General features: G+C 39.1%; 1 protein-coding gene across 1 annotated transcript in view; it reads left to right on the top strand.

Annotated features, from left to right (window-relative positions):
* The window catches only part of LOC150086919 (uncharacterized), a 290,440-nt gene that overhangs the window by 72,268 nt on the left and 192,220 nt on the right, over positions 1-25,952 (top strand). Inside the window, exon 3 of the mRNA XM_090372322.1 lies at positions 24,128-24,349. Within this exon, the coding sequence (XP_090228448.1) occupies positions 24,128-24,349 (222 nt within the window). The remainder of the gene's footprint in view (positions 1-24,127; positions 24,350-25,952) is intronic.

Here is a 25,952-nt window from a genome sequence, read left to right as displayed (position 1 = left end):
TAGATTATAGGAAGTTTTCTTTTAACCAGCAAGTTGTTGATTACTGGAACAAGTTGCCTCCACAGGTAGTTTAGGCTGACAGTTTCAATAAAAATTTAAAGTTCAGCTGAATGATTACCTACGTGAGGAGAGCAATACATAATTTGTATTTTCTTATCTACTTTTTTTTTTGTGTGGTGCAGCAGAAGCCTGTGGCGTATAGTGCAAGGTTCCTTGCACTATTTATCTAAGCCTTAGCTTACATATTCTTTCATTAATTACACTATAACTCATCATTCGTACTTTAGTGTCTTTAATTATAAAGTCTGTCCCCAGAATGTTGTCTCTGCTTCCACTATTTATTAGGGTGTATTCTCGGAGGTCTATAATTTCTAAGTTTCCCATCTTATCTCTTTGTAACACTGCTATGCTTATGTTATATTTCTTCAATTCTTTTTCCCATTTCCTGCTTGTTCCTGGTTGGTACAAACTTTGGACGTTCCACGTAGCTCCAAAAATCTCTTTAATCCTTTTGGCATGCTTGAGTCGAATTCCATTTTAGACAGTCTGGCTATTTCCTTGAGGTTTCGTAACATTATGTTTGTTTTCTGGGGTGGGGTTGTTAGCCCCATGCCCAACCTGGAGGACCATGGTATCTCTCTTAGTCTGAGTTATCACCTGTAACCTGTCCGGCATGGGAGGCCCTGCTGGTAGTTATACTACCGCCGTTTTAGCCCACAGGATCATTTGGCCACATGAGCCCCCACCACTATGTCAAAGTGGAGATATCTTTGGGGGATTGTTATTATTAAATTGTTAAATTTAATCATTAAATTAAAATAATTTAGAAAAAAATTATTTCAGCTTTTGAAATTTGTCTATTACTAATCATTTATTGACATCTTTTTAATTGGTAATCATTTGATGATGCCCATCACTATGTAGCATTACTAAGAACATTATACACATCTATATAAAGTGCAACTTTGATATAATGATAGTGTCAGGCAAAAATACCCATGTTATAGCCGAAATTTTTTTTTTATTTTTCTCAGTTTTTTTTAACATAACTACACTTTACTTAGTAAATAAATACTTTATTTACTAGTGTTTTATGAGTATACAGACTAAAAGACAAAGTGTTAAAGGTTGTATCATTCTCTTTACATTCTACTAATGTGCAATGCTATTATGGAATTACATTTTATGCATCCATTCTGAAATAATGTAATTTAGTTTTCCAGCAGTTTGACAGTTTTTTTCAATATATAATTCTTAAGAGTGGTCAGATGCAATAAATGAAGATGTTCACTATCCCTTTGACATTCTAATCACTCTATCACCTCATTAATGTTTTTAAGCACCTTGTTAATTTCTGGTGGTTTTTCATTACACGAGTCATACATGTTGTATTTTGAGTCACTCCCTATATCATTGGCCTTCTGTTTGTCAAGTATCTTCTTACTGTTCACAGAGGTTGCGATTTCTTCCTTGCTCAGGTAATGCAAAATTGGAGCTTGCACATTCACCTCAATCCAAGCAACCAGGTCATTTGCTCCAAGACTGCCTGAAAGTATGTTACATGAAAATGCTGCTAATTCAAGGTTATTGTTAGTGATCTCTTTTCCAATACTTTTTTTTCAGCAGTTTTCAATTGTTGTATTAGTTTATTTTTGCCAGCTAATCCAGTTTTATATGCAATGGCTTTAGGTGTCAGTGTTTTCAGAAATTCTAGAACTTGAATTTCTGAGTTCACAGCACCAAGTAGCTCACCACGATAGTGGGCTTAGAAGGCGCAGATAATGTCCTGATCCATGGGCTGAATTAGAGCTGGTGTGTTCCTTGGCAGAAATGTGACTCTGATCTTGCTGTCTTTTGATTTCAGAACATCAGCTAAACGATGAGCTGGGTAGTGATTCAACGGTATCAGAGCCTTTTCTTCAAGTTTTTTGGAAAGCAACTCACTGATGGCATCTCACTGATGGTACAAACTTACTTTTCAACCACAAAGCAAAAATATCACTCTTCATACATGTGTTGGAACTATTTTTTTAAATCACAGGTGGCTCCAAGACTGCCACTAAGTATGTTACAAGCAGCCTTCGTTCCTTATTCTGAAAATGATGGTAATTCAAAGTTATTATTAGTGATCTCATCTTTTTCAATACATATTTTTGAGCAGTTTTAAATTGCTGTTGAGCTTACTTTCTGCCACTGTAATCCAATATTGTATGCAACATCTTTTGGTATTAATGTTTTCAGAAATTCTAGAACTTGAATTTCTAAGTTTACAACACCTTTGAAGGCTCGAATAATGCCTTGATCCATGGACTGAATTAGTGCAGTTGTATTCCTTGGTAGAAAGAATTCTTGACTTTGCCATCTTTCGATTTCAGGACATTAGCCAAAGGATGAGCTGGGCAGTGATCTAACAGTAACAGAGCCTTTTCTTCAAGTTTTTTGGAAAGCAGTTGGCCTCTCACCGATGGTACCAACTCACTTTCTAACCGTGAAGTAAAAATACCACTTGTAATCAATGCATTGGAGCTATTTTTATAAATCACAGGTAGAGATTTCATGTTGATACACTTGAAACATGCTTAAGACGCCTTCTGTATAAACTACTTGTGTAAGCATTTGGTCTACATCACTCTTTTCACAAAGTCTAGTTTTCTTTCTTTCTTTGAATGCCTACTTCATCTTCCACACAGTCTGCAAATGTACATAATGTTTTTTCTCTTTCATTAAGCCGCAGAATGTTCCTTTTGAATTCCCCGATCATAAAATATACTATATTTTGTTTTGCCACTCAACGCTTTCAATAATCTTTAACTTTTCTTCAGCTGTATAATTTTTTCTTTTGGTGGCTTTTACTTCAGACCTACTGATTTTCTAATTTTGCATTGTATTTATTTCTGATGCCCTAGAATTTACCACGTTTCAAAAAAACTAAATCAAAACCAAACTGTCCAGCCTATCATAGTGCCGAAGTGAAATCACATGATTCCTCTATAAATCACTTGTCAGTTCATGTATATTTTTGCTTAATTTAGCCCTTACAGTTTTTGTTTTGTGTTAAGTGTAACTTTTAGTTGAAGAAAGGATGTCGTGCTGTTGTTGACAAAATTTTACTTTGTAATTAGTGTTCCACGGATATATACTCTTTTATTGCATCTTTAGCTGAGGGAAGAGATTCGGGGTCTGTAGTAATTATTCTCTGACAAGTCCTGTTGTTTATAAAAATTACTCTGCAACTGAATAATGAATATATCAAAGCTAATATACAGCCAATTTTTACTTTCCCCCTCTTAGAAATATGGTGGCAGTAGGATGAGCTTATTATTTTTTTTTTTTTTAATTTTTTTTTATGTAAACCCCAAACACGAGAGGTGTTAGAACCTATAGTACTTAGTACTGTGCTTGGGTTGGAGGTTGAGAAGACGAAAGAAGATATTTGTTGACATTGGACTTGAACTTCTGTAGATTGTAATTTTCAGGAAATACGTATGAAGGAAGGTTGTTCCAGAAAACGGCAATTGAATGAATAAATGAGGAAGATGAAAAGTTGGTTCTGTGGATTTGAAGTTGGACAGTAAATGGATGTTGGCTGGTGGCGGCACGTGTTCGGACTGTTTTGAAAGAGAGAGTGGGAATTATAGAAGCCAATTCAGAAGAACAGTGCCCATGGAAGTATCTGTAGAAGAGGCATGCAGCAGAAACAGTACGTCTATGAGACAGCGAGTGGAGAGACTCTGTTAGAGATATGTCATTAATTGACCTAACTAACCTCTTCTGAATGGAATCAAGAAGCGAGGTTTTGGGGGCACCACCCCAGATGTGGGAACAATATTCCATGGCAGGACGGATTTGCAATTTATACAGAGTGAGCAGCTGTTTGGAAGAAAAGTAATGCCAAGAGCGAAAGAGAAAACCAAGTTTTTTAGATGCAGAAGAAGCAATATTTGTAATGTGCTTGTGCCAAGAGAGATTAGAAGTCAGGGTAATCCCCAAAAGAGATGTATCATTTTGCCTAGAAATCGGAGTGTCACTAAAGATAAGCATAGGAGCAGAAGAATCCTTTTTCCGAGATATAAGACATGACTGAGTTTTAGAAGGGTTGAAATCAACTAGGTTATCTTTGCTCCACTGGAGAATTACCTGAAGATCGGCATTTAAGGAATTAGTAGCAGATTTTCGAGAAGTTGAAGATGATTGAGCAGGACAAGATTTCTCAAAATGGAAAGTGGAATGCAATGTGCTATCATTGGCAAAACTATGGATAGGATTTCCAGTCAATGGAAGAAGGTCATTAATATACAAGAGGAAAAGAGTGGGGGAAAGAACTGAACCTTTGGGGGACACCGGCATTAGCGGAGAAGTTAGAAGACAGAGAGCCATGTACCATCACCCTCAGTGAGTGATCAGAGAGAAAACTGGATAACCAATTACTAAAAACAGTTGGCAAACCATAAGAGGGAAGCTTGTTTAGAAGACCTTTATGCCAAACATGGTCAAAAGCCTTTGAGATGTCAAGAGCAACTACTTGTGTTTCACCGAACCTTTCCATTGAATTAGTCCATAAATGGGTAACATAAGCCAGAATATCACCAATGGATCGACACTGACGGAATCCATACTGGCGATCGTTGATCAGACGGGTTTCTAGGTAGTTTAAGAGTTGGTGGTTAATTGATTTCTCCATTACTTTAGAAAGAGTAGAATTAATTGCAATGTGACGATAATTGGATGGAAGGGATTTGTCACCCTTTTTAGGAACTGGCTGGATATGAGCAAATTTCCAAGCAGAAGGAAAAACACCTTTGGAATAAGAAAGTGAAAAAAGGCGGAAAAGAATAGGAGTAAGTTCTGGAGCACAGGTTTGAGAACAAGTGGAGAAATACCATCGGGACCTGGAGCTTTCTTAGCATCAAGATTCGCAAAATCCTTCTGACATCCTTTTGACGGAAGACCACAGGAGGCATTGAATGGAGCGTGTTGGGAATGGTGGGAGGTGTTTTACCAAGATCATTAATGCATAAGTTGGAAGAAAAATGGGATGCTAGCAGGTCAGCTTTATCCTTGGCTGAAGTGACAACAGAACCATCTGGTTTGGACAGAGGTGGGAGCAGAGATGGGCAAAAGTTGCAGCCAATAGCTCTGGCAAGAGACCAAAATGCTCGGCTACCATAAGGGCAAGAAGCAAGTTTTCTACTCTTAGCCTCCTGTTCAAACTCTAGTTTGGACTGGTTAATAACTGCTTTACAATTGTTGCGAGCTTTGGTGCAGGCAGATAATGAAACTGAAGAATTAGAAACAAGCCAATTACGATATGCAACATTCTTCTCTTGAACAGCCTTAGCACATTTATTGGAAAACCAAGGTTTAGATAAAGGACGAGATTTTAAAGTGGAGTGTGGGGATAAAGGATTCCATTCCTGCAAGAATAATTTCACTGACATGATCTGAGCAAACGTTGACATCAGAACTTTTGAAACAGTAATCCGACCAAGGAAAAGAAGAAAATAAGTCTCTCAGGTCATCCCATTTTGCATTCTTGTAATGCCAAACAACACGAGGTTGGGAATAGCCATGAGATTAATGTTCCATTGAAGAAGAGACAATCATCAAGTTGGGATCTGAAGTGCCTAAGGACCTCTCACTTCGACAGTGTACTTAGAAGGATTGTTTGTGGGAAAAAGATCAAGCGTATTGGCTGTATGATTAGGATTGTCCAGTATTCTTGTAGGTAACTGAACAATCCGAGCAAGGTCATTAGTAATTGCAAAAGCCTCAGCGTCTCGACCAGCTGGGTCGGTGTGACTAGAAAAGGGAAGCCAGCTGGAGTTGTGAATATTAAAATAACCAAGGAAAATTACCTGACTGTTAGGAGAGTTGGACTGGAGAAAGTCAAGTTGCAAAGAGAGGAAGTCAAGGAGCTCCAAGTGATTAGTGGAGTTGAGAGAACGGTAGAGTCAACAGATGAATTTGATACAATGAGGTAGAGAGATTTTAAGCCAGAGAAGATCAAAGAGAGAAGATTCCAAATTGCCAATTCTCTGACAGGAAATATTAGAACGGACATATGCACAAGTACCACCTTTGAGGCGAAAGGAATCATACAGCGAATAATTTGGGCAACTGAGATGAGCAGTAGTTGAAATAACCGATAACTGAGATTCTGTCAGAAACAGTACATGGGGTTTGGCAGACTGCAAGTGGAAATGGACATCGTTGAGATTAGAATTGAGACCATGTAAATTTGTGAAATGAATTAGGAAGTGCTTGGGAGGTTTAGATCTTTTCGCAGATATGCTTGCTCTATTAGTTTGACAATTCATGGTGTATTCAATAGTAAGAAAAAGTGGGTGGGACATGCTATATGAAGTAATGAAATTTTTGGATATGGCGTACACATGGTAAGAATATACCCAGTTCCTTGACATAACGTGGCCTTGACAATGCTCCCCACATAAACACTACTTGGACTCCCTTCATTCACTATCTGGCAGAGTAGAGGTAGCAAGATTATACACTAGCAGATCCGGAAGCCTCCTAGAGAGTTACCAATAGGTTCGGTCCGGTGTACTAACTAACGGCCTGCCTGCGCACACCATTTTAGAGCTGTACCCTCGAAATGTAAGGATACAGCTCTAAAACGATGTTCATCCTAACCTCAAAAGTCAAAAATCATACTGCATGATGGAAGAGATGGGGAAGGGTTGACCGGAACTTAGCTCTAGAGACTAAACATGGGTTCCACCACTTCAAGCCTCCAATAAGCAAAGTGGTGGTATTGCACCGGTTGATGAGAGTCATCTACCACTTAGTATTGCCTGTTAACATAGAGGGGCGACGTTCCTCCATGTGGTGTGGGCACCACACCTCGACCCCTGCTTACGTTGGTTCACACCTGGGGGGGGGTCACCCACCATGTACTTGTGCATGGAGGTTATACCCTGGATTACTACAGTCCCACCATCGTGAAGGTGCAAGCAGAGGATTTAGCTTTCGCAGACCGTCCGGACTTTGCCGAAATTGGGTCCACTTGACTTGAGTGTCATCACCCGAATATCAGTTCCATCAGTGTTTTAGACTCACAGGTAGCAAGTACAGCTTGTCTGGCATATCTGAGAGAATGTCTGTGACAACCTCAAGGACCAAGGCAGCATCAGCCAAAAAAAAAAAAAAAAAAACAATTCACGCAGCCATTCACTCTAAATGTTTGTCAGAATTTGCAGAACTTAAGCCTCTGTTGGTAAGAGGATCCCTTCATTCCCCTCACCAATCTTGTTGACCTTCTCTTTAATTCTCAAGAAAATCTACATCCTTCCTAAAATGATGCCTCCAGACCTGTATGCAGTACCAAAGGTGTGGCCTGACCATTGCCTTATACAGAGGGACAGTCACCTCCTTTTCCCTGCTAGCAAAATTCCTGTATACCATTGACAAACTCCATGGCCTGCCCTGGCAGCCTGTCTGCATTGCTCAGAAAACTTCATATCTGACTGCACAATTACTCCCAGGTCTTTTTCATTTTCTACCACCTTAAGTGTAGTAACACACAGATGGTACGTTCCTCTGGGGTTACTTCTACCCATATGCAGTACTCTGCATTTGTTGATGTTAAACTTCAGTTGATACTTCTCAGCCAATCTTCCCAAATTTTCTAGATCCTGTTGCAGTAACACACTGCCATTACTGTCATTAACAACCCTGCCAACCTTTCTATCACTGCAAACTTTGACACTAAGCCTGATATACCCTCATCAGTATCATTGATAAATATACAAAACAACAGTGAACCCAAAACCGAACCCTGTGGGACTCCACTAATAACATTAGTCCACGAAAAGCAGCACCCATTGATTACCACCCTCTGTCTTCTCTCACTCAACCATCCTTTTATCCATTGTAGCAACTTACCCTTAATACCATTCTGCTCCAATTTGTACAGTAGTCTTCCATGTGCAACAGTTTCAAAAGCTTTCCTGAAATCCAAGTATATGATATTAAAATTATTTTTTGCATCCAGTTCCTTTGTAACCACATCATAATATCCAATCAAATTTGTCAGACAAGACTTTCCCTTAACAAACCCATGCTGTGTCTGAATTATTGCTGCAGTCTTGTCTAGATAATCCTGCAGTGCCTCTTTAACCAGTGACTACTATTTTCCCTGGAACACTTGTAGGTAGAAGGAAACTTTTTTTCTGAAGTGACTGAATGCCTTTGAATTTATGTGGTGCAGAGGTTTTTGCCATTATCAATCAGGATACCTTTCCATGAGTCTCATTAGTTCATTTGACAACCATTTAGGCCTAAACCTTGAACAATATTTATTAATAGGTATGAAACTTTTAGTAGCTTCCACGATTAATTCCTTGAATGCTTTGCACTTTGAATTTGATGTTGGTAACATCTCAGTTGATCCCACTGTGCAGAATTTAAAAACTGTCTGAGACCACTGTACTCACCTTTACGGAAGCAAAAACCCTTTCCTTTACCCCTGATGGTAATTATATCTTTACGTAAATCCCACATCAGTACACTGTGTTCACTGCCACCTAGTGGTTCCTTTATCTGTAAATTCTTAATACACGAATGATCACTGCTGATAACCAAATCAAGAGTATTACTCTCTCTGGTTGCCTCTCGAACATGCTGCAGCAGAAAACAATCATCCAATAAATCCACCAAAGTCTTGCTAGTGTGCGAGTGACAAACCCACAAGTTCCAGTCAATATCTGGGAAGTTAAAATCCCCCATTATAAGACATTTTGGTTTATTAGCCGACTCTATTTCTCTGTACAATTGTTTGTTGTACTCATTCGAGTCATTAGGCCTATAACACACTTTTACTCTTATTTTTGCTTTTTCAGTGTATATCTGGTTAAATTTATAGTTATTAATGTATAACACAATTAAAATATATTGTTTAAAAAATTGATATTAGTTAGTAAATTTTGCATCATTACTTCATAAAGGCCGCCGTAGCCTAGTGGTCAGGTGCGCAGGTGCCTAAGTATACGTGCCTTGAGTGACCGGGGTTCAAGCCCGTGACTGCTGAATACGGTGCTGTTTCTTGTATTCTGTGAATCTTGTAAACTCCTCTGACCGTTTGGTCTTCCCGGAGTATAAACAGAAAATTTATTTATTTTATTTTAGTTGAAATTTTTAGACAAACCAAAGTTTACATAGGCATCATTATTGTAACAGCTCACATTGTGAAATACTTCACGAGTTGCCCTTCTTAGGCCCCGAGTGCCAAGCGAGTGTTCATAGCGATATTTCCAAAGTGATTTGAAAGCGTCTTTTCTCTAAGTGACAGATTGTAGAGATTGTTAAAACCCTCTTTATTTAAAGTTATTTAATTTTGGCTTTTTCTAAATAAAGAACTAAGCTTCGTATCAAGGAAGGAAAGACACCTTTCTTTTATATATATATATAACCAATTTCTCTAACAAACTAACCACTAATCTCGTATCGCTTGGTCACTGGTGGCACCGCTCCTGCCTCCATGTGGCGGGGGCTGGTAGTCTGAGTATAAATCCAATACTCAGGGCGAAAAGGAGCAATTATGGACCCATTAATATCACCGACTGTAGAGCCTACTTGCTCGCATGAACTTGAGTCATCTCAAGCAAAAAGAATCAAAAAAGATGATTCTTCACATGACCTACCTGCTTTTCTAATTTTACACTCTTTATCAACGAAACCTCTTAGTAGTTTATCGCCATTTCTTGTGCAGAAAAGCATAGAGGCTGTAGCAGGTACTCCCAAAATTGTCAAACGTCTTCGCTCAGGAGATCTTATAGAAACTTCCAATCCCAGTCATTCTAGACAACTCCTGAAGCAAATGACCTTCGGAGGCCTTCCCATTTCGGTGACCCCCGCACAGAAGTTTAAACACCTTAAAGGGAGTCATCTCGGAATGGGACCTCCTTAATGTTTCTGAGGAAGAAATTGCCGAAGAACTTAAAACACAACGTGTTGTCGGTGCTAAGAGAATTATGACCAAACAAGATGGTGTCCTTACACCCACAAGAAATGTTGTCCTTACCTTCAGCAATCCGAATCTCCCAGAATCAGTAAAAGCTGGCTACTTTTCCTGTAAGATCCGACCTTATATACCAAATCCACTTAGATGCTTTAAATGCCAGAAGTATGGTCATTCTCAAACAGCATGCCAAGGTAAGATAATCTGTCCCCTGTGTGGCTCCTCAGACCATTCCCAAACTGAATGTACAGCAGCAACGTCAAAGTGTCCCAATTGCCAGGGTATTCACTCTGCATATTCTAGAACTTGCGAATTATGGAAAATGGGAAAGAAAATAATGAAGTACAAGGTAGAGAAAAATGTATCTTACCAAGAGGCACGTAAACAGATATTAAATGTGATGCCTGCCAAAACATATTCCAATGCAGTCAAAAACACTAAAGAATTTTCTACACAGACTTATATTACTATTCCTCCTAAATTATCTCTTACTCAATGGGCTAGATCCATCCTTGCGGATGGTGAGACACTGACAGCAACAAAGAGTCCATCAAATGTTACTAATACAAAGCCATCCAAGCCACAAGAGGTTCCCAACTCAGGCACATTATCAAAGGAGAAAGATACTCATCGTACACAAAATAAACCAACCGAACGAATTATGGAAATCGATGAGAAGTTAGATAATGAAGATGCTGTTCTCCTGCTTCATGCTGATGATGAGGTGGATATTACTCGCCCAGTCTTTTCAAAACGAGAGAAATATAAACAGAATCGAGGGAAAAACAAACGATCAGATCAATCCACCTAATCTAAACCCAAGTAATGCAGAAAATTATTCAATGGAATTGTAGAGGACTGATGATGAGATGGATATTACTCGCCCAGTCTTTTCAAAACGAGAGAAATATAAACAGGATCGAGGGAAAAACAAACGATCAGATCAATCCACCTAACCTAAACCCAAATAATGCAGAAAATTATTCAATGGAATTGTAGAGGACTAAGAAGCAATCTTGATGAATTAAAATACTTAATGCACCAGCATGATCCTGCATGTATTTGTCTACAGGAAACTTATTTATCATCAAATTATACCCCATACTTCTCACAGTATACGCTATATAGACGTGACAGATGTTCTGAGTCTCCAGCAAGAGGAGGAGTAGCAATATAAGTTCGTAGTAATGTACCATCGAAACCCGTTCAGCTTTCCACTAATCTAGAAGCAGTAGCCGTTCGTATTGTTCTTGGAATTAATCTCACTCTTATCTCCATTTTTATTCCACAAAACGTTTCATGTTCCATTGCCGAACTTGACAACTTACTTAATCAACTGCCTCAACCTGTATGCTTTCTAGGTGATCTAAATGCTCATCATCCTTTGTGGGGTTCCCCGAACATAGATCATAGAGGGAGGATGATCGAAACTGTACTTGATAACTATCACTTAACACTACTGAATACCGGTGTGCATACTTATATCCACTTGCCTACAGGTTCTAGCTCTGCTCTGGATCTGTCCATATGTTCCTCATCCATTTATCCTAGCTTTGATTGGACAGTATTAACTGACCTTCACAACAGTGATCACTTTCCTATAATTTGCAAAATACAGACGGATACAAACTATACATCTAACCAAAGAATTACATGGAATTTTCATCGAGCTAATTGGGAGAAGTTTTCGAAAACAGTGCAATTTGATAACCATTTGATTCTTACTGCACCTATTAATAATGCCACTAGACATATAGTAGAAGAACTACTTGGAGCTGCTGTTAGCGCAATACCAAAAGTTAACCTTACGAAACAAAGGTATAATAGTTGGTGGACAAGGGATTGCTATCTTGCCAAAAGGAAACAAAACAAAGCTTGGAACATTTTTCGCCGAAATGCTACAATGGAGAACCTTATAAACTATTAACGGCTGAAAGCTGAAGCACGCCGAATTCGTAGAAAAGCTAAACAGGATGCGTGGATTCGATTCAGTTCTACTGTCTGCAGAAACACTGACCCCAGAATAATTTGGAGAAAGATCCGTATTCTCAGTGGAAAGTGTCAACAAACCAAAGCCCCAATCCTATCCTGGAAAGGAATAGATATTTCTTCTCCAACTGATATTGCAGAGGCTTTAGCAGAAACATTTGCAGTCACTTCATCATCTCAATCTTATGAAGACTCATTTAGATGCAAAAAAATGTCCGTGCAAAAATATAAAATTAACTTTGTTACAAAACAATCTTATTCTTATAACCTTCCTTTCACTATGAATGAACTCAATGAAGCTCTCCAGAATTCTAGAAATAGTTCTGCTGAACCAGATGGCATTTTCTACATAATGCTTCGCCACCTCAACTCAAACTCAAAATCTATACTACTGAAATTTTACAATAGAATCTTTGAGGAGAATGTTTACCCTGATACATGGCATCAGTCAGTTGTGGTAGCCATAGCGAAACCCGGTAAAGATGCTTCCTCCCCCCCCCCCAATAGTTATCATCCTATATCTTTGACCAGCTGTTTAGGAAAGATAATAGAAAAGATGGTTCACAAGAGACTTGTCTGGATTGTTGAAGATCAAGATGCTATATCATGCCATCAATTTGGTTTCCACCGTAACAGGAGTACAACTGATGTTCACATCAAGGTTGAAGCTCACATTCGAAATGCTTTTCTTAAAAAACAGCACATGGTAATGATAACTTTCGATATTACCAAAGCATTCGATACAACCTGGAAATATGGAATCCTCCAAGACTTATACAAACTTGGACTGAGAGGTAACCTGCCTAGATTCATTCAGAATTTTCTTCATCTCAGGACCTTTCAAGTAAGATTCCAGAATGAGCTGTCCAAAATTCACACACAAGAAGAAGGAGTACCTCAGGGATCGATTTTAAGTGCCACACTCTTTGCATTACGTACCAGTAGCATTATAAGAGACATCCCAGCCACGGTAGAAGTTTATATGTATGCAGACGATCTTGCTATTAGCATTAGCATTAGTAGAGGCATTTGATGCAAGAAAGCAAGCTTATGCAGCATCAGCCAAAAAAAAAATAAAGTAAAATAAATAAATAAAAAATAACCACTTCCACTTCACCCCTCTGTTTGTTCGAAATACCTGTCCAGCTGAGCCTTAAACTTATTTAGGCTATCAACTTCCACGACAAGGGATGGAAGTCTGTAACACCTACCAACCACCCGCTAGCTAAAGGCAAATTTCCGCACATCTATCCTACATCTGTCTTTCCTCAATTTGAATTTATGCCCTCTCAGGTGATTATTCTGAGCAAGAGGAAGAATCCCATCAGTATTGAGCATGCTCAAACCATTCAAGGCTTTGTACACCTCTATCAGATCACCTCGCTGGTGCCCAGTCTCCAGACACTGTAATTTGCAAGACTTAAGCCTTTCTTCATAAGAGCACCTATTTGTTCCATTCACTAATCTTGTTGCCCTTCTCTGTACTCGTTCCAGCAGCTCTACATCCTTCTTGAAATGAGGCCTCCAGACCTGTATACAGTACTCTAGGTGTGGCCTGACCATTGCCTTGTACAATGGAATAATCACCTCCTTATCCCTGCTGGAAAAATTCCTGTATATCATTGACAATACTCCATGAGCTACTCTTGCAGCCCGTCTGCACTGCTCAGAGAACTTCATATCTGCCTGCACAACCACCCCCAGGTCCCTTTCATTCTCTACCACTGCCAGTGTAGTACCACAGAGTTGATACGTTGCTCTGGGGTTGCTGTTTCCCATATGTAGTACTTTACATTTGTCAATGTTAAACTTCATTTGCCACCTCTCAGCCCATCTGCTCAACCTTTCCAGATCCTGTTGCAGCAGCATAGTGTCAGTAGTGTCCTTGACAACCCTGCTAACCTTCGTATTGTCTGCAAACTTGGACATTAAGCTTGATATACCATCATCAATATCATTTATAAATACAGAGAACAATAAAGGACCCAATACTGAACCCTGAGGGACTCCACTAATAACATTAGTCCACGATGAGCAGTGTCCATTCATTACCACTCTCTGTCTTCTCCCCCTCAACCACCCTTTTATCCATAGCAGCAATTTGCCTCCAATGCCACACTGCTCCAATTTGTGCAGCAGTCTTCCATGTGCAACAGTATCAAAAGCCTTTCTAAGATCCAAGTATATGATATCAAAGTTATTCCTTGCATCCAGTTCTTTTGTGACTGCATCATAGTATCCAATCAAATTGGTCAGGCAACACTTCCCCTTAAAAAAACCATGCTGTGTCCGAGCTATAACTGAAGTCTTGTCTAGATGATCCTGCAGTGCTTCTTTAACCAGTGTCTCCATTAATTTTCCGGGAACAGAAGTTAAACTCACAGGTCGATAATTACTTGTGTCAGCCTTTGATCCTCCCTTGTGAATTGGGGTCACATTTGCACATCTCCAATCCATGGGTACCTCCCCTGAGTCCAAGGAAGCTCTCATAATTATGGCTAAGGGTTTGCTTACTTCCTTTGCTGCCTCCTTTAATATAACTGGATAGATCCCATCCACCCCAGGTGCCTTTCTGGTGTTTTTCTTCAACAATTTCTCCTCCACTTTACTCTCAGTTATTACAAGATTCTCTAGCTTACTGCTAGAGTTGAATACACCTCTGGCATTTCCCTCGCTGAATAACTCCTCATGTGTGAATGTCGATGCAAAATATTCATTTAGTTTGTTAGCTACCTGAGCAGGGTCATCAACAGTTGACCCATCGATATCAAGTGGACCAATCTGATTCATCCCTTCCTTCTAGAGTTTACATAAGTAAAGAACTCTTTGCTGTTTTTCTTTGCATCCCTTGCCAAAGATTTCTCGTAATCTGCCTTCGCCTGCCTAACCTCCTTTGTAACTTGGTTACAGATCAACTTGTATCTATCATAGGCTTCTGTGTCACGTGTTAATTTGTATGTATCCCAATCATTTTTCTTCTCTGCCATATGCCTCATTAGTTCATCTGACATCCATTTAGGCCTAAACCTTGAATAATATTTCTTAGTTGGTATGTAAAGCCTAGTAGCTTCCAAGATAAGTTCTTTGAATGCTTCCCATTTTGAATTTGCTGTTGGTAATATCATCAGTTGATCCCACTGTATAGAATTTAAATACTGTCTCAGTCCATCGTAGTCGCCTTTACGAAAGCAATACCTCTTCCCTTTACCCCTAATGGTAGTTACCTCTTTGAGTAACTCCCACTTCAGAACACTCTGATCACTGCCACCTAGTGGTTCATTTATCTGCAGATTCTTAATGCATGAAGAATCACTACTGATAATCAAATCAAGAGTATTACTCCCACTATTTGCCTCCCGAACATGCTGATGTAGAAAACAATCATCCAATAAATCCACAAAAGCCTTGCTAGTGTGTGAGTGACCAGCTCCAAATTCCAGTCAATATCTGGGAAATTAAAATCCCCCATTATAAGACTCTCTGATTTACTGGCCCACTCTATTTCTCTGTACAGTTTCTTATTATACTTATCAGAGTCATTAGGCCTATAGCACTCTCCTACTCTCAATTTTGATCTCCCAATTCTTATGTCACACCAAACTGACTCGACACTGCACTGTCCAGCGATGTTGACTGGCTTCACTTCCTTGGATTTTATGTGTTTCTTAACTAATAGCATAGCCCCTCCTCCCTTCCTATCCTGTCTATCCTTTCTGTAGACATTGTACTCCCCAAATTCCAGTTCTGCATTCCTTATATCTGTGTGACACCACGTCTCTGAAATCCCAACAATATCTGCCTTTGATGTTTTGAGCAATACCTCAAATTCATCAAATTTATTTACTAAACTCCTAGCATTGGTGTACACGCAAGTATACATGCACCTGCTCTTCCTCTTAGCCACCCTAACACAACCCATGTGTTTACTTGTACCCCCATGATTCCCAGCAGTCTCTGAAATATCCTGCATCTTATTTTCCAGGCTGCTGCTCATTCCAATAGAAGCAGTGCAAGAATCACTTTCTCATCTGCCAGTGGCTACTGTTAATCTATTAGTCCTTGTATCCCCCCAATCTAGCAGTTTTCCGACCCACCTAACACTGCCTCGATAGCATCAGCAAACATTCTTGCACCCTTTCTATTTAAGTGTATCCCATCCCTGTAGAAGCAGTCTCTCCTGTTAACAAATACAGACCAGGCTGAAAAAAATTCTACCCCTTCAGCCCTGCACAATCTTTCCAGGGCCGAATTGATCGACAGGGCTCTCATCATATACTCCCTCCTATCGTGTCTGGGCAGAATTGCAGACACTTTCAAATTCAACCCTAATTCACGGCTTTTTTTCATCAGTGACCTGTACTTGTTAAGTAATTCCCCTGGTCTCCTACTCTTAATATCATTAGTGCCAACGTGTACAACTATATCACCTTTTGTGCCCTTAAAAGATGATATCATCTCTACAACGTCATCAACCATTGCCCCTGGCAGACATACCCTGGTCCTGTTCCACCTATCCTTTTTACAAAGCATGTTTCCCGTTTCCCTGACAATAGAGTCACCAACAACTACTAGTTCCTTTGGGACCAGCGCATTCCGCCTTGGGGGTTGCCGCTGTGTTGCGCGATGACCAAGTATTTCCTGTCAATCATCGAACATGGCTACCATTGAAAGACAACTACAGATAGCAATAAACAAAATTGAAACTTGGACAAAAAGCAATGGTTATCAATTAACCCAGGGGAAAACAGCAGCAATACACTTCTGTAAATTACGATTGCTTCATCCGGACCTGTATTAAAACTGAAAGGCAGAGAAATACCGATGACAGATTCCATAAGATTATTGGGGCTGAACTTAGACACCAAATTAAATTTCCGTAAACATGTAACCTATCTACTACGAACTACGTGCCTCCAGAAACTAAACATCCTTCGTGCAGTGTCCTCAACATCTTGGGGTGCTGACAGACAGTCATTGCTGAATTTATATTGTTCTCAATCCGGTCACGATTAGACTATGGAGATATAGTATATGCATCAGCTAAAAACAGCATCTTACGGTCTGTGAACACCATTCAACGCAGTGCCCTTTGATCAGCACTAGGCGCCTACAGAACCTTGCCAGTACAAAGCTTGTATATAGAAGCACACGACCCTCCCCTTTATCTTAGAAGACAATGCCTACTCTGCCAATACGCTGCCAAAATAAGAAGCTTTCCAACTCACCCCTGTTGGGTATATCTCAACCAACCTTTATGGCCAACACTTTATGAATCCAACCTTTATGGCCAACACTTTATGAATCCAAGCCTAATGAATCCAGACTTGCTGGGATTCGTCTTCAAGAAGTAATAAAAAAGTGGAAACTCGATCTCAACAAAATTGCGGAAAGTGCAAATATGCCTTTACCTCCATGGAATAGACATCATATAAACATTGATCTTTACTTCGCTCAGTGGCCAAAAAATACCATTCCACTATGTAATATCCAACAGTTGCATGCCAACTATACGTCACAACACACTGGAAAACTCATAATCTATATGGATGGATCTAAGACCCAGTCACATGTAGGTGCAGCAGTCGTGTTCCCTTCGCATGTAATTTCCAAATCTCTTCCAGTTGAGTGCAGCATTCTATCTGCAGAACTGTATGCTATACAGTTAAGTTGCATTAAGTTAATGCATTAAGTGAAATATGTCAACAGTCGTCCCTCTCTGTCTTAATATACTCGGATTCACTCAGCGCTATTTCAGCCATACAGGGTAAACGACATTCTCGTCATCCTCTTCTACAAGAAATTGACTTTTTAATCAACCGCTGTCAAAAGAAACACTCTGAAATAACTCTTTGCTGGATCCCAGGACACTGTGGAATAGAAGGCAATGAAAAAGCAGACATTGCAGCTAAGTCAGCATCAGAACTGCCAAACAGAACAAGGATAGTTCCACACACTGATTTTAGTCCAATCATTATTAGAGAAAGTGAAAATGAATGGGCCCAAATATGGAAAAATGAAGTCAACAATAAACTACAGGAAATAAAACCTAATCCAGAAATATGGAACTCCCGCATCAGAGAGAGTTGCAGAGAAGAAGTAATACTTGCCAGGCTGAGAATTGGCCATACTCATCTTACTCATTTTCATCTATTGACAAACAAAAATCCCCCACTCTGTGTTCAATGTCAAGTCCAGCTTTCAGTAAAACACATTCTTTTGGTATGCCCTCGATTCAGAAATTCCAGATTCCTTTGTTTTCAGAGTTCATACAATAACCAGAATCCAGTTACCCTTCAACAGATCTTAGACAATAATGCGAATATACATGAATTGTTTAATTTTATTCGGCAAATCAGATTTGATAAACAAATCTAAAAAAAAAAAAAAATGTTTGATTTACATTAAAAACTTGGAAAGACACATCTTGGCCGTTGATGCCCTTGTGTCTTAAAACCATTAATCAACAACAACAGCCCTTCTTATACTTCATTCCCCATTAGGGAAGATGACTGTTATTTATTTTCAGTTGAGTATCACCATGCAAACAGCACCGTTTCAAAGCTATTTGGCTTCTCATCAGTGTTTAGATAGGTACTCAGAGGTATAAGGGGTGATAACCTAGTTGATACTTATTTACATGATATGAGAGATGCCTAAAGGTGTGCGTGCTTCTTAGACTAATAATATTTTATGGAAGAAAGCCTCCAAGTATGACATTAGCTATTGCAGTTCTGTCATTATTATAGAGTGTGAAGGATTTCACAATATGAGAAGTTACAATAATGATTCAATTGTACAAACTGTGGTTTGTCTATAAAATTCAACTATGTAGTAATGATGCAAATGCACTAAGTAATGTCATAGTTTGAATTTTACATAATTTGAGTCTTTCTGCCCTAAAATATTAATCTAAGAATCACACCTTTTGGTATGTCTCATATTATGTAAATAAGTCATAACTGGGTTGTTATCCCTTATACCATGGCGCCTCCTTAGCCGGGTGGGCAGGAGCAGCAGTGCATAGCACACGCTTCTTGATTAGACCGGGGTTCGAGCCCGTGATCACCAAATACGGAGGATGCGGAAAGGTCAGGGAATGACCACTGCACATCCCGGAGCAATATGGCCTTAGTTGCTAATGCTCCTAAAAACCAAATAACAAACAAACATCCCTTATACCTCTGAGTACCTACCTACTCACTGTTGAGAACCAACCAGCCTTGAAACAGTGCTGTCTGGGGGAGCCTGATGGTATGCTTCACAGAGAATAGGTAACAACAGTCTTCAGTACTGGGGAAGTGCTGCCTATTCGAGACAGCACTCCCACTTGAGTGAGTGTGAGTTTGAGGAGTAACTGCCCCTATCCTTTTTCAATGGCATATCTTCTTTCTCTCCTGTCATTTTACTCCAAATTTTTGCTTTTCTATGTCTAATAGGAACAAAGATGTGGATAAGAGTGTTTATTATCCCAACACATTTCCAACTTGTCCTATCTGCATGATGATATTCAGCTGAAACTATAAGTAACAGTAATCTTCTCTAATAGGGAAGCGTTACTTGCAGAATAAGACAGGCAACTTGCGAAGGATTTTGGAATATGAGATGTTACAATAATGATGCCAATGTACAAACTTCGGTTTGTCTAAAAAATTCAACTATGTAGCTGTTTGTTTGGGTTTGTTATTTGGAGCATTATCAACTAAGGCCATATTGCTCCTGGATATGCGGTAGTCATTCCCTGACCTTTCCGCATCCTCCGTATTTGGTGGTGACAGGCTCGAACCGGTCTAATCAAGAAGCGTGTGCTATGCACTGCTGCTCCTTCCCACCTGGCTACGGAGGCACAAAACTATGTAGCAATGATGCAAATGCACTAAGTAACGTTGTAGTTTGAATTTTATATAGTTTGAGGCTTTCAGCACTAAAATATTTGTTTAAAAAATTATATTACTTTTGTTCTATTTGATTTGAACTCTGTGTTATATTTTTAAATATCAAGGCTTTCATGAAATTTTCTTTTTTTTTAAAGAACCATGACCTGAAAATGTAGTAGTAGTAGTAGTAGCAGTGACATTTGATGCAAGAAAGCAAGTGTATGAGCTTATGCAGCATCAGCCAAAATAAAAAAAAAAAAATCACACCATTCCCTCCAAATGCCTGTCCAGTTTCTCCTTAAATTTATTCAACCTATCAACTTCCACAACGACAGATGGAAGTTTGTTCCAGCAATTAACCACCCGCTGGCTAAAGGCAAATTTCCACATATCTAATCTACATCTGTCTTTTCTTAATTTGAATTTATGTCCCCTTAGGTTCGTAATCTGAACAAGTGGAAGGATCCCATCAGAATTCAGCATGCTCAACCCATTCAAGGCCTTATACACCTCAATCAGATCACCGCACAGGTGCCTAGTCTCCAGCCACTGCAATTTGCAGAACTTAAGCCGCTCTTGGTAAGAGGATCCCTTCATTCCCCTGACCAATCTTGTTGCCCTTCTCTGTACACGCTCAAGTAAATCTACATCCTTCCTAAAATGAGGCCTCCAGACCTGTACGCAGTACTCAAGGCGTGGCTGACCATTGCCTTATACAGAGGGATAATCACCTCCTTTTCCCTGCTAGCAAAATTCCTATATATCATTGACAAAACCCCATGACCTGCCCTGGCAGCCTGCCTGCATTGCTCAGAAAACTTCATATCTGACTGCACAATTACTCCCAGGTCTTTTTCATTTTCTACCACCTTAAGTGTAGTACCATACAGTTGGTACGTTTCTCTGGGGTTACTTCTACTCATATGCAGTACTTTGCATTTGTCAAGGTTAAACTTCAGTTGCCACTTCTTAGCCCATCTGCCCAAATTATCTAGATCCTGTTGCAATAGCACACTGCCGTTACTGTCATTAACAACCCTGCCAACCTTTGTATCATCTGCAAACTTCGACATTAATCCTGATATACCTTCATCAATATCATTGATAAATATACAAAACAACAGTGGACCTAACACCGAACCCTGTGAGACTCCACTAATAACATTAGTCCAAGAAGAGCAGCACCCATTGATTACCACCCTCTGTCTTCTCCCACTTAACCATCCTTTTATCCATTGTAGCAACTTACCCTTAATACCATTCTACTCCAATTTGTACAATAGTCTTCCATGCGCAACAGTGTCAAAAGCTTTCCTGAAATCCAAATATATGATATCAAAATTATTTTTTGCATCCAGTTCCTTTGTAACCACATCATAATATCCTATCAAATTTGTCAGACAAGACTTTCCCTTAACAAACCCATGCTGTGTCTGAATTATTGCTGCAGTCTTGTCTAGATGATCCTGCAATGCATCTTTAACCAGTGACTCCATTATTTTACCCGGAACTGAAGTTAAACTAACTGGTCTGTAATTACTCGTGTCACCCTTCGATCCCCCTTTGTGAATTGGGGATACATTTGCACATCTCCAGTCTGTGGGAACCTCCCCTGAGTCCAAGGACACTCTCATAATTATGGCTAAGGGTTTGCTTAGTTGCTTTGCCGCCTCCTTTAATACAACTGAATAGATCCCATCCACCCCATGTGCTTTCTTATGTTTAACTTCAACAATTTCTTCTCCACTTTGCTTTCAGTTATTACAAAATCATTAAGTATCCTGCTACAATTTGATAACCTTCTGCCATTTTCAAACCTTAATAATTCCTCATGTGTGAATGTAGATGCAAAATACTCATTCAGTTTGTTTGCTATCTGAGAAGGATCATCAACAGTCGAACTATCGATGTCAAGTGGACCAATCAAATTCATCCCCTTCCTTTTAGAGTTTATATAAGCAAAGAAATCCTTGCTGTTTTTCTTAGCATCTTTTGCCAAGGATTTCTCGTAATCTGCCTTTGCCTGCCTAACCTCCTTTGTCACCTGATTACAGACTAGCTTATATCTGCCATAGGCTTCTGAGTCGCTTGATAATTTATATGCATCCCGTACATTTTTCTTCTCTATTACGAGTCTCATTAGTTCATTAGATAACCATTTAGGCCTAAACCTTGAACAATATTTCTTAATAGGTATGAAACTTTTAGTAGCTTCCACGATTAATTCCTTGAATGCTTCCCACTTAGAATTTACTGTTGGTAACATCGTCAGTTTATCCCACTGTACAGAATTTAAAAACTGTCGGAGACAGTGGTCTCCGACAGTTTTTAATGTCTCCTTGGACAAATCTGCAAGGAATGTCTCCTTGCAGATTTGTTTAACTTTTACATATAATTCGATATTAATTCTTGATTTTTGATAACAGCTGGTCATTTTTTTGTTGAAAGATACAAGTACTTCTATTTGGGCCTCCGTAGCCAGGTGGGCAGGAGCAGCAGTGCGTAGCACTCGCTTCTTGATTAGACTGGGGTTCGAGCCCGTGACCACCAAATACGGAAGATGCAGAAAGGTGAGGGAATGACCACCGCATATCCCCGGAACAATATGGCCTTAGTTGCTAATGCTCCTAAAACCAAATAATAACAATAACAATAACTTCTGTTTGGCATTGCTGTTAGTTCAAAACTGACAGGCCACCCTTCAGAATATTGTAGAAATATGCATCAACATATCCTGTTATGATTGCACCTGTACTTCACATGCCACACTTGAAACTTGTTCTCATTATTTTATATTAACTTTCATAACAATATACACTGTGATCACTGAATTATGACCACCTACTTAATACCATGTCATGCCCCGTTTGCAGGGATAACAGCTGCTATTTGCCTAGGCATTGATTCCACCAGATATTTAAAGACATCTGTTAGGGATCTGCAGCCTGTTCATACACCTCGCTTCCCATTCCAAAACATCTCACATGTGTCCAGTTGGAATGAGGTCTGGCAAATTTGGAGGCGAATCAAGATGGGTGATATTTTTACTGTGTTCCTCAAACCACTTGTGCACAGTGCCGGCCTGACGACAAGCCGCATTATCACCTTGGATGATCCCATTTCTGTCTGGGAAAATATGCAACGTGGCAGGTGCACATGGTCTCCTAATAGCTGCTGGTAGACCTGAAATGAAACGTAGTGAAACATTGGTTCATATGCATCACATGGTCTCCTAATAGCTGCTGGTAGACCTCAAATGAAACGTAGTGAAACATTGGTTCATATGCATCAGGGGTCGTAGTTCTTGTCAGTAAAATATGCCCCATATTAAGCAACCACTGCCACCTGCTTGGATAGTGGGCGAGCACCATGCACAATGGGTCATGGACTGTTGTTGCTTGAACTACACACGCATGCACACGAAGGCATCCGGCAACATGTTGCACTAGTTATTTGGACCCATCCAACCTGCACACTTGTTTCAAGTCCTCCAGCCCAACCAGCCCAAGTGCCCAACCAGCGTGTTGTTGATACCACAGCATTTGCTGTCGATGATGGTCAGCAGTGAGGAGAGGGTGTCTCTTGGGTCATCTGCTGTGAAACCCCATACAGGAGAGTGTGTAGCACATTGTTATATGGAATATCGTTCTTGCATTCCCCCTATTGTATTGCGATGTTATCTGTTGCAGAGTGACCTGCCATTGAGCCCATATAATGTGCTGTGCCCTTCCCTCGCCATGAATGTCCACCTTGCATAATCCTTTACAGTTCTGTCAGCGGGAGGTGGTTTGACATGTTTGACACCATTATTTGTACCCTTAACCACAGAGAGCCGTGAGCAACTGACATGACATGCCATTTTTCTGATATGGAAGCAACTGATGCATGTGCTCCCACAATCATACCCTTTCAAAACTGTGTTATCTGTACTACATCCCATATCTGCTATTTTATCACTTTGAGTTGCATGATCAGATGTAAATTACCACTGTTCTAGCATAGGAAGCTGTTCAGCTTTTTATACTGTCAGCTGTGCAGTCCATTATGGATGGGTGATCATAATTTAGTGATTACTGATTGTATTGATATGTATTTTATTACTCGTATATTGACAAAAGTATGCAGTTAGGAAAATTATATATCCTATATAATATTATTGATCTGTTTATGTTTAAAAAAGTTTTAACGCTTTCTCCACTATCTATTGTTATTAATTTATAGTAAAATAATGTCTGATTGATTATTTTCAAATTCAGTTATTTAAAAATTTGTTTTTGTTTAATTTTAGCCAGAATACTTTTCAATGAACCAGAATCTTGTGATCCTTTGCTGTCCTTACCTTTACCAACCAAAGTGAATGGCAAAGCAATTAATATAAACATTTCAAGTTCAGAAACATTTCTTTGTGTTTCTAATTTATCAAAAACATTTTCTGAAGAAGATTTTAGTAACTTGGTGCAAAAATTTGGGCCAGTTGAAAGAAGTTTACTTATTTATGATCACAATTCAGGTATGCAATGTAGTAATCATGGAAAGAACTGTGAATTTTGTAAATTAATATGTATCTTATCAATAAATAAAATGTGTGTTTATTAGCATACAGGGGTAACATAATGGCATTGTATCTACACCATGTCCTCTGTGAGAGTTTAGTAGTTTTATTATTTGTAACTCATTTGGAGAGGTTTTTGTTCAAGTCCCTTTGTAGACTGGAGGATTTTCAAAGTCTTCAATTGAAGCTGTGCAGGCACTCCCCGGTTTATGTAATACTTGGCTTACGGAAATTCAACTTTATGTAAGTTTTTGCTGGCTGGTGCAAACTTAAAAAAATCGGGGAAACATATTTTGCATTCTGTAGGAATAAATGGAGGTATTGTGAAAATATCGTAATGTGAACCCACTAACACACATTGTTTTTTTTTTTTTTTGGTAATTCCTTCCAAGACCTCGGAAGTTGAAATTTTCGCTATGTAACTAAGCTATTTATCTCTCTAAAAGGTCATTTTTATAATGTAAATTGCACTACACTTTCATTGTTTTCATATGTTCCATTATAAGAATCAATTTTGAACTCCTTTGTGATATTTTTCTAAAACACATTTCTGGAGGTCAATACCATAAAACAATAAAAACAATTTGCACTGTCTGGTTTATTGAGCTTTTCTGTTAGTGCAATCAATTATAAACGGGTGGTAAACTTGATCTTATTGCATTTTCGATAATACTGATAACTGGAATTCTGTGGGTTTTTACGTTATGGTGTTATAGTGAAATGAGTTCCCCTTCACTGAAATCTTCAATCATATAAAAACATAAATAAATTTTCAGAATCTTCTCTTCATTCCTATTTACTTATTACAATGGTGAAGGGAAAGACCAATGGAAAGTGCAAGTGCTGGCTTTGCTAGGAAACAAAACAAAATTGATGTAGACATGATGAAAATGATTAAGAAGTACGAAGCAAGACAAAGTTAGTCATCTATTGCATACTATTTTAAGGGACAGTGTGCATATAAAATAACTTCTTAAAGGATCAATGCATTTAAGATCAACGGTGATCACAAAACAGCGTTCAGGTGCTATATCGAAGATGGAAAAGCTATTAATAATATGGATGGAAAATCAGATTCAGAAGCAAGTACCCTTGAGTCCAATGGCCATTCAAGCAAAAGCAAGAAGTATTTATGAAAATATTAAGAATAAATACGGCAAACCAAAAGCCAGGTTCATGGCAAGCAACGGGTGGTTTAATAGGTTCAAGCATCATGCTGGTTTCCAAAACATTAAAAGTATGCAGTGAAGTCGCTAGTGCCAATTCTGCAGCTGCAGAGAAATTTTGTGATGTGTTGGAAAAAAACCCTTCTAAATCTTCACAGCCTTCAACTTCCTCAGCGGCGTACTTATCAGCTGGAGAGTTAATTCTGGGAACGATGCTCGAAAGATAACTTGCTGACATTATGCCTGTCTCCTCTCTCTTTTTGTAATTGTATAATTTTGAAATTTTTGTAATTTTGTACACGTTTGTAATTTTTCCTACACATGAGATAAAAAAAAATTTATAAATAATTCTATTTACATGTTCATCAAACATTTATTTTTTGCTTCAATCAAAT

This window comes from Mastigoproctus giganteus, chromosome 4, assembly GCF_048544385.1.
Source record: "Mastigoproctus giganteus isolate SK-2022 chromosome 4, ASM4854438v1, whole genome shotgun sequence".
In the NCBI taxonomy this organism is placed as follows: Eukaryota; Metazoa; Arthropoda; class Arachnida; order Uropygi; family Thelyphonidae; genus Mastigoproctus; species Mastigoproctus giganteus.
This window is presented reverse-complemented; position numbering and strand designations above follow the sequence as displayed.